This window comes from Podarcis melisellensis (genome assembly GCF_964234715.1).
Source record: "Podarcis melisellensis genome assembly, chromosome: 7".
In the NCBI taxonomy this organism is placed as follows: Eukaryota; Metazoa; Chordata; class Lepidosauria; order Squamata; family Lacertidae; genus Podarcis; species Podarcis melisellensis.
The window spans coordinates 60,542,829-60,555,978 of record NC_138539.1 but is presented as its reverse complement, the minus strand read 5'-3'; the positions used below and the strand labels follow the sequence as shown (position 1 = coordinate 60,555,978).

At 41.6% G+C, this 13,150-nt stretch overlaps 1 protein-coding gene across 3 annotated transcripts; it reads right to left on the bottom strand.

Moving 5' to 3' along the window:
* Positions 1–4,416: 4,416 nt before the first annotated feature.
* Positions 4,417–12,228, bottom strand: STMND1 (stathmin domain containing 1). Of its 3 annotated transcripts, XR_014170594.1 has the most exons (5): positions 11,874–12,223; positions 10,158–10,293; positions 7,466–7,617; positions 6,129–6,307; positions 4,651–4,776 (listed from the first exon to the last, which is right to left on the bottom strand). XR_014170594.1 is itself a non-coding variant. In XM_081919405.1 (4 exons), the coding sequence occupies exons 1-4, from the start codon at positions 12,021–12,023 to the stop codon at positions 4,507–4,509; spliced, it is 708 nt and encodes a 235-aa protein (XP_081775531.1). In that variant the 5' UTR covers positions 12,024–12,228; the 3' UTR covers positions 4,417–4,506. The 3 variants fall into 3 exon arrangements, 2 of the variants coding, with proteins under 2 accessions (XP_081775531.1, XP_081775532.1); XM_081919405.1 differs by lacking the exon at positions 6,129–6,307 and having other exon boundaries at positions 4,417–4,776; positions 11,874–12,228; XM_081919406.1 differs by lacking the exon at positions 4,651–4,776 and having other exon boundaries at positions 5,162–6,307.
* Between the last annotated feature and the right edge of the window lie 922 nt (positions 12,229–13,150).

The following is a 13,150-nucleotide window of genomic DNA, read 5'->3' as shown; positions in this document are numbered from 1 at the left end:
GTATTGAATCCAGAAATCCTGTGAGTGGAACTCCACTTTGTACACAGATACATCCCAGTAGTTGCTTTAGTGACCAAGATGGCTCTATCCCCTCTTCTGGTATGTAAACAAGTGCAACACTTGCCTAAAACAGGCCAAACATTAATTACCCAGGCATATAAATTTCTTTAGCAGAAGTATGGCAAGAGGTCCTCTGCGTTCAGCTTCTACTATCCCCATGCTCTGGTAATATGTTGCCCCTTTCCCTGCTACAGTGCTGATTAAGACCCAGGAACACCCCTTTTAGCCACCAAAATAACGTTTTGAAGCATTATTGTGGTTTGACAGAGTCGGAAAAGGATATGTTGCAGTGTAGACTGGTGTGGTGGCTTATGCTTTGATATTTCAAACACAGTAGCTAGACTTGGAGCTGGAAATGTGCAGGCCTGTCTCCAGCATTCTGCAGTTGTCTGGCAAGAGCATGTTGTTATGGCAGCTGTTGGAAAATGTTATGTCACAGTGCCCTCTTTCCCTCTGTTCAGGATTAGATATTGTGCTTTTTAAATGCACGTTGTGTAGCTAATAAAAGCTTGTCCTGCATCACAAGCACATTGAAAGGATTGCTAGACTGAACACTTGAGTAGGACAGATCCTGATGCTCAGATGTGATTTGTGTGGCTTACACAAGGTTCTCAGTCTTCATTTTTCTTCCACCTGAACTTCAAAACTGCCCTACTCATTCTATTTTTTTATTTAAAAACTATTCCCTTCCCAAGCAAGGGACCATGTTGGCTTTTAGCTGGAATCATACTGACCTTCCAAGATTGCTTCCTAAAGGCCCCATGCTTTAGCAATATGGGGCAGTAATTGTAACTAAGTATGGATGCAACCGAAGGCACAGTAATCTAATGTCTTCCTTTCTAGACCAGTGTTCTGCCTGAGCTTTAACACCACAAGGTTAGTTGGTTATCACTTGTTGATAGGAATGTAGACTATTTCAAGCATTCTTCTACGTCTATTTTTAAATCAGGCTGGAAATCCATATTTTGGAATTAGTGCAGACTATAAATGCACAGATTGTAGGAGTCCTGCCTTATCTGCCAAACAAAATGTGCAATATGCAAGACATAACTTAGCTACTTTTCAAGTGTAAAGCTTTTGTTGGACTGGTGCTTTAAAAGCACCAGCAAATAAACTCAAACTGAAATCTGATGCAGGTACTGAAGCCTGGCTTGAATGTGTCCTTGGACTCTTATAATACCTCTCAGTTGCCTGAATCAAGGATAGAGAAGGGGTGTGAATGTGTGTAGAAACCAGACTGCTATAGAAAGGTAAAATTTACACACAGTTCTTAGTTTGCTTTTCCCTCCGGCCCTGCACATCACTGGGATGTATCTCCTGGAAGGTCACCCGGATGGGAATGTGGCCTTGGTCTGTGAAAGGTTCCCCACACCTACTTTCAACCATAGATTCCCCTCCCCTGGTAGCTATTTCAGAATGCAGTGTAATGATGGTGAAACAACTACTTTTGCTTAGCTAGTTTATAATTTAGAAGCATTAGGTGCATGATAAATCTGTCTAATGACATCACAAATTGAAGGTGTAATACGTTATAATAGCACGAAAGAACAAGAAACTCACTTCGGGAGATCTGTTAACCATAGCGGCATAAAGAATATATCAGAAACAGACAAACTCATCTGTTCCTCTGTTGCTTAGTCACAAGGGGTGTCTGCAGGGATTGGCTCTGTGATGGTCACCTTATTCTTAAGCATGGGTAGGCAAACTAAGGCCCGGGGGCCGGATCCAGCCCAATCGCCTTCTAAATCCCGCCTGTGGACGGTCCGGGAATCAGCATGTTTTTACATGAGTAGAATGTGCCCTTTTATTTCAAATGCATCTCTGGGTTATTTGTGGGGCCTGCCTGGTGTTTTTACGTGAGCAGAATGTGTGCTTTTATTTAAAATGCATCTCTGGGTTATTTGTGGGGCATAGGAATTTGTTCTTTTTTTTCTCTCTCCCCAAAATATAGTCTGCCCCCCCCCCAAAGTCTGAGGGACATGGGACTAGCCCCCTGCTGAAAAAGTTTGCTGACCCCCATTTTTAAGGCTGGGGGATTCAGGACTCTGGTGATGCATCTTGATCCTAACTCACCAATACCTACTTCTGACCAGCAATCTCGGTAGTGCAGTGGGCAAAGAAGCAAGGATCCTGGTTTGAATTCCATTGTACCTGAACTAGGTGTGGGTTTTGGTTTCTCTCAGTTTCTAATTCTTCCAATCTTAAATTCTGTTCTCCATATTGCAAATTTGTTTTTATAAGCTGTCCTGAAAATTTAGTAGCATGTTCGTGCAAATTTCTCCTTTTTTCCAATGTATTTCCCACTAATACATTACATTGTTGTATGTCAAGAACCTGCTGCTTCCATACATTGATTGGACTCCATTTCCCACCAGCCCCAGACAGCAGATTAGGGATTATGGTAATTGTAGTCCAGGAACATCTGGAGGGCCACAGGATCCCCATTGTGTTGCGTGCTATTTCCATTGATGAAGCTGCTCTTCAGCTCATTATAAGTGTTTTTGGACACATTGCTCTGTTAGAGAACTGCATGGCAAGATTTAAAGTTGCACAAATTTCAAAGGACGGTTGTGATTTGTCTCTCAGCCCTAATCTGAACATACCTTTTGATCCTATACATTTTTCACAGCATCAGGCCACATTATGCTGGTGGGTCACTGGCAGGAGTCTGAAATGGGTGTCAGTATCTGTCAGTAACAGTTATAAACCATATAAGCTGCCCAGAGTGGCTGGAGCAACCCAGTGAGATGGGTAGGCTACAAATAATAAAATATTATTATTATATTTGTTTCGTTGAAGGATCTGGCGGCCCAATAATTAGTTATGTGGCAGTGGGGGGCAAGATCAGAGATTCATATCCAAGCACCTTTAGATAGAAAAAGAACCCTCTTGCTTTTTATCCAGCACTCACAAAAACCTGAAACTAACCCTTCAAAAATGTTGAGCTTCAAGACAGTGCAATGTGAGTATGGAATGTTATGTAGGAGGTTTTGCCAACCTAGTGCCCCCCAGTGTCTGGGGCTGATGGAAATGGTAGTCAAAAACATCTGGAGGGACCAGGTTGGTGCAGGCTGTTACTGCATCTGCTCCCTGACATCTTTGGTGCTCCAGTTTTGACTTGAGTGTAAGCTTTTCAGTGCTGACGCTCACCAGGGCTCCATCTACTGTTCTCTGCAATAAACTGCATGAACACTCACGGAAGTTTCCTTTTCTTGCACTGTGCCACTTTTGCTTCCTTCTACCACCTCCTGACGATCCCAGATTGCCGATGCAAGGTGTGAAATTGCATGGTTGTTTTGGGCTAACATGTTTGCATGTATTTATTGCTTGAGAGATTTATATCTGAAGCATAAAAGTTACAAAACATTCACAAGTCCGTCAGCATTATTTTTCAGGAAAATGTTAAGGGTGTAACATGTTTGCATTTTAAGCAATATCCATGGTGTAATGGGGATGTTTCAGGTAGTGGGGACGGACACACACATACACACCCATGTCAAAAAACAACACAATTCTCCTGGTATTGTGAAAGGAACAAATCTCCCAATTTCAGCAAACCATGACTGGTCCTGGCACTGCTGACAGCAGCACATCTTTATTTAGCAGTGTATGCTGGACATGCTATCCTGGATACTACAGATGTTCACCTCCCACTCCCTTGTAGAAGCAAGGCTGCATCAAGAAGAACAATAAGGGGGTAGAGAGGCCTGTGTCCTCCTAGGCATTGCCCTTGCTGGATCAACACTACTGGCTTGCCTGCTTTCACGTTGAATTCTAGAACGTTCAATCTGGCAACAGCCAACTGTTGGATAGCTTCTGTTAATGTAGCCACCAGTGGACATGAAGTAAGGCTGATTATGCTAATAATGGAGCTAACAGTTATGTACAAATGGGAAAGACTCTGCTCTATCGGTTCATTTCGCTGTCTCTCCTCCGGGGGTCCCAGCAAATTTATCTTTTTAAAATCTAAATTGTTTAACTGATGTTTCGGCACATAGTTCATTGGTGGCCCTAGTGCAAACACTGCAACAATACAATTATTTCTGACTGAGTGGACATACGTAGGATTGCCCTGTTTATCCCTCCTTATATCAATACCTCAGTGATTAGGATGGCAAAGTTTTCTTTTGCTGGAAACAGTCAACAATGAGACCATTTTAAAGATCTATTTCAAGTTTGTTTTTCTTCTTCATGAATTCTGAATATTTATTCACTTACAAACTGTATCAATTGCTTCGTATTTGAAAATAATAAACAATCCTGAGTGAATGAGTTACATCATATTCTTATTTGTCTGTGGGGAAAGAAATTGAAAATATCCTATCAAATTAAACCATAATCAAATGTTTTCATTTGGTTTTTAATACATACATTTATTTTAATGCAGGTGAAAACCTAGAGATTTAACTTCCATAGCTCAAATATCTTTGAAAGAAATTGTACTGTTTAAAATGCTTCATTTACCATATTATAAGTGACATCTGACTCCACCATACTGAAACCTTCAAAATTGTCCTTTACATTATCATCCCAATCTTCTTTCTCTATCCAGCTTCCTGAACCCAGATTTAAGGAAAGCAACTGAAAAGTATTAGAAGTTTTTTCAACTTCAGAAGCTGAACAGTCTATGTCACTCCCTGTAGTTCTGCTTTCATGGGAGGTTAGTGGTGATGGTCTGTCAGTCAGCAATTCCTTTTTCAGTTGCTCTTCTCTTGTCTGAAAAGAGATGCCTCTTTAAATGGGGTAGGGATACAACATTTGTAGAGACTTGCATACGCATAGGCTAGCACCACAAACAAATTCTTAATGTGAATATAATTAACATGTGGAGGGGAGAGATGGCTATTGCGAAAGTAGGCCCTGCCCTTACCTCAATGTGCTCATCATTGCTTTTAGCACAGAGCTTGCAGGCATACAATTTATAGAAACAGAGATATGAAAGCTAGGAGGTAAATGGCACCTTAAACCTAGGTTATGGGCGCCACAAAAGAGTGTCTACTAGGCGCACTTTTTCATAACCAGAATACAAAGCGGAAAATGAATGAACTACAGCAAAAATATTATGTTCATTTTTCACATGGTCTAGTTCTCATCTAGCCATACTTCCCGTGCCCGCTCCCCTAATAGTCTTATGAGGGTCCCTTTTCTAGTCATCAGAGTGGCTGGAAGTGGGGAGGCAGAAAAAGGTTGTCCTTTTCTTACAGCAGTGGCAATTTTAATCTGAAATCTTAGGCTCAGTACTGCGCCTAGAGCTCAGGAACTGTTAGCGTTAATGAAATTCCTTGTCACAAAACGTGCCTAGAACAATCGGAGTTTCAAACGCTATTTATAGGTGCATAGGCCCTGTATATATAATCCAGGACCCTTTATTTTGAAGGGTGCATGGAGACAGCCTATGTGCATAGAACTTGTATGCATGCATGCTCAGCATGAAAAAAACCACTTTGAATATGTGAAGGTCATGGTCAACCACAGCAATATTGATTTCCCCAACCCCATGCATGAGTTTTACCCACGTTAAGACTATCTGAGAAAGACTGATGTTAGAAGCTGTTGACCTTCCTGTCAGAGTTACAGCTCTATCAGTGCAGTTGTACCTTGGTTTTCGAACAGAATGCGTGTAGGAGCGTCCTGCAGCCAATCGGAAGCTGCAGAAGTTGCACTGCTTGTTTGGCCTCTGAGGCAAAGTTCGCAAACCGGAACACCTACTTCCAGGTTTGCGACGTTCGAGTTCCAAGTTGTTCGTGAATTAAGCTGTTCGAAAGCCAATTTATGACTGTACATTGCATGCTGAAGCAGGAACAACAAAAAGCCTTGTGGCACCTTAATGACCTAACACTTATTGTGGCACTACATTTTGGGACTAGAGTCTTATTTCACTGGATGCATGTTGAATTTAATCAGATCATAGGATGGAAGGAAGGCAGGAAGGCAGAAAATTTCAAATTTGTTTTAGCCTCTGTCAGTAAACTTGTTTAGAAACACCTCGTCCAGTAAGAGCCAAGTTCAGTAGTAACATGGGGAACAGAAGCTTTCCTAATTCAAAGATACGTTGTGTTGTTACGTACATTATTGATCGTTAGGTATTCAGATACTAGAATGATGTAGTCAGATTAGCGGATTCTTCTCTTTTCAACACATGGCTTGTTTTCAGAGTCCTCTATTGTTAAATTATGTGCTTCCTTTTGATTTCGAGCTTTTCCAGTTTGGCTGGTGGTTTCTTTGGTGGATTTCCTGTATCTATCAACTGTAGAAATAGTAAAATTTTATGTATGTCTGTGAAGGAAGTCTTGTTTTTCAAAGGGGAATTACCTTATTCTACTCTGTGCATGCATGTGAATAAATTAAATCACAGTATTTGAAATAATGTTGAAAAGAACCAAACAAATAGAAAGAGAAATAACAAATTACAATATACTTCAGAGTAGTCATGCATAGTTACTTAGTTGTGTTTAGCTTACTTTTGTACATACAGTTCTCAGAGTCCTGCTAATGTTATCTCCAATGTTAGGATTTAACTTGTTTGCTACTATTTTTGAATCTTATATTCCATCTCCTGCATTTTTTCAGTTCATGTCAACTTTATACAGAGTGTTTCTTTTGTCAATGAAAGCTAATTTGGATTAAAATGCCAAACAGAAAAAATATACCCTAATACCTCAAGTGCCATGTTTCCTCACATGAACCAACTGGACCCTGCATTCTTCATCTTAGGTCCCTCACTGTGTGTCCTCTTCAAGGGAGGTGCAGAGGGTGGCAACATGAGAACAAGCCTTCTCAGTGGTGGCTCCCCGGTTGTGGAATGCTCTCCTCAGAGAGGCACACTTGGTGCCTTCACTATCTGTTTTTAGGTGCTGAGTAAAAACATTTTTATTCACTCAAGTTTCTGGAATTTAGTTCTCTGCATATTTTAGTGGCATGGGGTTGAGTTGGATTTGTATATTTGTTGTATTTTAGGTTGCTTTAATTCTTGTTTTATATTTATTTTGTCATCTTGTGTCTTTTGCAAGTCAATTTGAGTTCATTTTTTGAAAAGAAAAAACTGACTAATCATTACAAGAAGCCCCGTTTGAGGGTGTTTTGGGAAGGAGTTTTAGATATAAGGGGCAGCGAAGATTAGGAGACCTTCAGAAATAAATTGATTGAAATAAATATAATAAATGTATTTATTTATGTAGAGATTTTTTTATACCAACCTTCACCAGAGATAGTCACAGGGATGTTTAATATAATATAATATAATATAATATAATAATAATATTTCTCATACATGACATAAACAGCTTAATTAAATCAATTCTCAATTCCACAAGAAAGAGCCATTGCAGGAGTAACCCATAGTTCACTGCAGAAATATCAGCTCAGACTGGAAAGTGTATTTCTGTTAGTTTTGACATTTACTTACTGTGGCATCATCTGCTGCTCTGTTATTAGAGTTTGCGCTTGAGGTCTTGATTATTCCTTGCATCCGAAGCTCCTCCAATATGTCTGATGATGTCTGTCTTTCTCTTTCTGTTAAGCTCACTGGTTTCTTGGAAAGTCCACCTCTATGTATGTCTTCACAAACATAAATGTTAATTTTTTTTAAATATGACGGCAGTTTTTTAAATTAGGTTTTTTATTTTTAGAATCATAATAAAAAGCAACACAAGGGCATTTCTGTAAACGTCATTGTTAAGTTTCAGTCCTCTGAATTAATTCATATTTTTGTTTTATAAGGTCCATAATACGAAGAACAGGGGAGTCAAGCTGGGGGAGGGGAGAATTGTGCAAGATAACCTAAATCTGGTAAAGCAAAATATTGAACACAGTATCTTCTCTGGAAATCGTTCATTAGGTGAGTGTTCGTATAATGAGTTGACAATTTCCATTGATTCGCATGGGAAAATTTCAAATGCGTCCCCAACCATGGAATGTTGACCCTCAAAAGCCAAAATACCCCTGGGAAAATCCAGAAAAAAATGCTCTCTGATTTTGTCTAATCATTCCCCTCCTCCATTCCTGCCCTCACCACCAACCAGTGAAAGGCAAGCGAGAAAGTAAAAAATGCTCTCTGTTCAGATAGCTGAATCTATGGTATGTATGGTGAGTTTTGAGTACTAATTCCTCATTTCAGATAAGTGAATTTTTGCATAGTGAAGTGGGAACTGCATGTATCTAGAAACTTTAGCGCAACTCTGTTATAACAGTAAAAAGTCAGCATCATTCACACCATCTTCAACCAGCCAAAAATATTTAGCCTGCACATGGTATTCAATTTCTGTGGACTCATATTCTATCTATAGATCCTCTTAAACTATTTATAGTTTATCTTGGCTTCCTTTGAAATGGGCTTCTATTAAATTTAAGCAAGAGGAAAATCTGCCATACTTTGAATCAGCCTCCATTTTCCTGCTTCTAGTACCCCTTGTTATATCTGAACACAAGAAGAGCGCTCTTTGCTGAGTCAGATCAGCAGACCTAGTCTAGCATCCTGTTCTCACATTGGTCAATCAGATGCCTATTAGGTTCTGCAGACAAGACATGATTATGAACATAATTGTTATCCTAAGTTCCTGTCCTGGGTCCCATTCCAATCAGCATGGTTTGTACGGCAAAACATCTCAGGATATGATGTCATACCATAGACCTTGGTTCAAATGGGAATGTGTTCAGCCTGCTGCATATTTCAACTAGTGCCCACATCACTGTTCCTTGTCTGATTTCCTTTCAGTCCCCCCCCCCATTGTTCCTCTTTCTGAATTTTTCAGTTTATACACAAACAGTTCACCTCAGCAATACTGACAGCTAGGCACTCCCAATTGTTTCCAGTGGTCATTTCAATAAGCATGCTGGAATAGGAACACATGCTTTCATGCAAAAGGTCCCAAGTTCAAACCATGGTTTCTCCAAGTAAGGCTGGGAAAGACTCTACACTAAAACCCTGGGGAGCTCAGGACTGGCCCTACTGTTGGGCAGAATGAGGAAAGCACTTCAGAAGGCTGTTGGGTAGTAGCAGCAGTCCTTTACAGTTCTTCCCACGTCTCTCAGCCATTTCCCTCTGTTGCCACATGGCCTTTCCTGGGGCCTCTGGTGTGGTGAAAGACACTATCATGTTGGTTTCTATACATGAAAATGGGAAAGGGGCACCATCTTGTCCTTTGTCTCGGGCAGCACAGTTTCTTGGTCTGACCCTGGGGAGAGCCACAGCCAATCAGTGTTGACAGTACTAAGCTAGATAGAGTCTAGACCAATGGTCTGAATTGGTAGAAGGCAGCTTCCAGTGTTCATATTCATATCCATGAGCAGCTCCTTGCTACTGTGGGCTGTACAGTAGTACCTCATTTTGTGACTGGGATCCATTCCGGCGCCCCAGTCACTGGCTGAAAAGGACACTGGACAAAGCGCCGCATCTGCGCACGGAGCGGTTTGCACTTCTGTGCATGCGCAAAGCATGATTTAGCGCTTCTGTACATGCGTGAGCGGCGCACCCGGAAGTAGCCCATTCCGGTACTTCCGGGTTTGCCGTGGATGTTCAACGGAACGGGTGCTCGACAAGGCGGACGCTAGACAAGGTACCACTGTATATGCATGAAGAGTGCGAGCAAGAAGAAGTAAACCAGAAAGAAAATAAACAGATGAAACATCTAGGCAAGAACTGGCCTTTTTAAAAAATCAGTGGACACAATGCATATGTGCACTGAACATAAAGGTAAAGGGACCCCTGACCGTTGAGTCCAGTCGCGGACGACTCTGGGGTTGCGGCACTCATCTCTCTTTACTGGCCGAGGGAGCTGGCGTTTGTCTGCAGACAGCTTCTGGGTCACGTGGTCAGCATGACTAAGCTGCTTCTGGCGAACCAGAGCAGCGTACGGAAACACCGTTTACCTTCCTACCGGAGCGGTACCTATTTATCTACTTGCACTTTTTTGGTGTGCTTTCAAACTGCTAGGTTGACAGGAGTAGGGACCAAACAATGGGAGCTCACCCCATCACGGGGATCCGAACCGCCGACCTTCTGATCGGCAAGCCCTAGGCTCTGTGGCTTTTAGCCATTCTCTGCCTGCTACTGAACATAAAACACTGCTTTATGTTACTCAAATGCTAGTAATTCACACCTGTATTTTGTTCATTAGCTGGTGGTAACTTTCCTGTACCGCTGTCTGGCAGTCTTCCTTCACTTGAATAATCTTCAGCACCTGACCCACCTTGGGAGACAGTGTTAACTGTTCCAGTAAGTGGATCATTTTCAGCCTGGGGAAAAATTGATATTAGCATTTATCTTCACAAAATTTATAGAGTATAGAACAAACTCCAGTTGTTGAGTTTACTGGCGTACTTTGATTAATTGTTTAAGTCTATTCTGTTCTCCTGAAGCTTGCCATGGAGGGAGAGAAGGGCTGAGGAATATTAGCGCCCCCTGCCCTGGTATGACGGTGGTGATAGTTGTAAAAGTAATCAAGGTTGTTGTAAACTTGGCTGCTTCACTGCAGCCTCCGTTCACTAATCCTGGCCTGCTTTGCATCTCATCACCCTTGGTTTGCTTGCACTGCAAACGTGCATCGCACTGGATAGCAGAGCATTGTCTTTGACCATATATTACAGCTAAATTATATGTGCTGATGCAGCAGTAGATTCTTCCAAGCCACACAGGCAAACCCAGCTCCTATTGACATAGGTTTTGCTCGTTAGTCTTGCCATTGCTGCACTGCTACCTTTTTTTTTTTTTTTTTGCAGAGAACTGCACAAATTTGTACAGTGATTACATGCAACGCTGCATAACAGTCCACTCCTCTGTCTCCACATTCCCCTTAGTAGGAAAAATAAGAAAAGACCAAGTTGGGGGAGGGGATGCAGGAAAATACAGGAAGTAAAGGAGGCTAGAAAAATGGATCACCATGCCTAACACATGATAGCAACCATGATCATGGTTACAGGGTTCATTTCTCCAAAATCAGTTTTTGTTACATTAACTAGGAACGTTTATCCCTTTTACATCCTGCATTTGTGCTTCCCATAGCATCTGTTTGGTCACTGGGGGAAACTGAATCCTAGAATAGACAGGCCTTTGGTCTGTTCCAATGGAGCACTTCTCATGTTCTTATGTTAAACATAACTTCCTGTAGCACCTGCATTGTGTTCTATACATTTTCAGCACAGGTGACTCAAATCAGCTGTGTTGGGTAAATCCATTTTAATTCAGTGTTGATCAGTGCTGTAATTGGCAGCACTGGGCTTCAGCCTGCAGCGTGAGAGAGAATAGAGGCAAACCAATCTCTCTTCTACTGCTGATGCAGGAGGGGTGTTCGTTTCCTATCATTGTTTGAGACATTTAATGTATAAAGCAATCGTGTGACTTAACAAGATATACTGCAAACAGGTAGCATCAATTTAAAAGCTGAAGAAAAAAATCAAGTACAACACCAAAATTTCCTAAAGTGCTAATCTAGCAATGCAACAAAAAGGACAGATTCTACCCAACCCCACTAAAAAGATGAGTGGCACAGTAAAAGGATAAATGGGGGGGGCACCATTGTAAAAGCCCATTTTCATGTTGCCACCTCTGTACGTCAGATGAGGCACGTGGGAAAGGGCCTCTGATGAAGACTGAAGTCAGGGCCTGGACTTGTTCATGTGGGTAGAGGTGGTCCTTGAGATTTTGCTGCCTCCTACAGGAGTCTATTTGCTTCCATTGTGCTACACTGTATGTGTAAATAAGGCAGACATTGTAGAGATACCACCATTCTCTAGTGATCTCCCGTCTAAAGCAGTGGCAACACTGATCTTGGAAAGTAACCATTTGTAGAAGTAGAGAAATCTAAGCAACATATTACCTGCTTTTTGACTTCTCTGCTCTGATGTGGATTATTGGATGATGGTTCCTTGACAGTTGCCCTGCTGGAAGTGCTGCAACCCATGTTGTGACAAGTGCTTCTTTGGAAGCAGAACAGCGAGCTCAGCCTCCTGTTTTTCACAGAAACCATCACTATGGACTTAAGCTGTTGCCAAGGCCTGTTGCTACAATAAATCACGCCCAGCAAAGTGCTTTTGTCTAGCGTTTAGCACACTGTAGCACTCTGCACTTAGCCTGGGTGACCCTGCCTAAGCATGGACAATTGCCCCAGGTCAGATGTGAACAGCGGAAAGGCAGCAAGAAATATTGGTAGATTCTTCCCAGTTATGGAGGGAAGGAACATTTTTACGCTGACCCTTTTCCTGCATCAGCTTGCATCCCGTTCCTTTGCTGTAGCTGCAAAATAATGGTAACAACATTTTTAAGAACGATGGAAAGTTCACCAAGAGAGTGCAACTGTCTAGGTTTCCATTGGTATAAAACATCAGAGACAGAAACCCTAAATATATAAGGGGATTAGACAACAACAACTGCTAGGGAAGCTTTTTAAAATCCATGTCTGTAAACCAGTTCTTACAATGAGTTTCACACAGCACCCTTCTTTGCTAATTGTTCTCCATACATTAAAAAAAAGAAAAGAAAACTCAATTTCTTGCTCCAGTCATGCAAAACATGAAAATACAGAAAAGGAAAGGAAAATCATATAAAATTGCTGCCCCAAGACATTAGTTTTCTTGAAGTGTAATGTTTTTACAAGCTAGCTGTTTGTTGACTTGAAGTGGCTAGCAGTTATCCCCTAAGTATGATCAGTTAGCTGCTGTTTGGCCTGAGACTATTGTTTCCCTGAATTTTCATGTTGGGTGTCCATGTGAAAATGAGGACAGGACTCCTACAGAGGTGGTTTTAGGGTAGCTAAACCGATTCGCCTGCTCTGGGTGCTTCACTGCAGGGGGAGTCACAACAATATGTGGGAGGCCACTGATTTCTCATCCCTGTGGCAGAACATAGCAGTGCTTTGTATGGGAGAGTGTGCAGATCTCCTGCTGGCTGCAAGCACATGTCTTCATCTGAAATCTAAAAGATACTATGTTCCTGTAAGCCCTGTTGCTATGGAAAATACCAGGGTTTTATTGAGAGCTCTCTGCCTAACCTTAAACCAGCCCAGAGATTCAGAACTACCAAAAGTAGAATGTTACCCAAGCTGATCTCAGAATAGCAGAATGCTGGGAAAATAAAACAACAAGGGCTAAATTCATA

Excerpts from the sequence above, each read along its gene's own strand:
- STMND1 (XM_081919405.1), bottom strand. The coding sequence starts at position 12,023 with ATGGTTTCTGTGAAAAACAGGAGGCTGAGCTCGCTGTTCTGCTTCCAA. Across the intron at positions 7,618-10,157 it reads AGCTAATGAACAAAATACAG|ACATACATAGAGGTGGACTT; the intron begins GTGTGAATTACT and ends ATGTTTGTGAAG. Across the intron at positions 4,777-7,465 it reads GAGCAGCAGATGATGCCACA|ACAAGAGAAGAGCAACTGAA; the intron begins GTAAGTAAATGT and ends ATCTCTTTTCAG.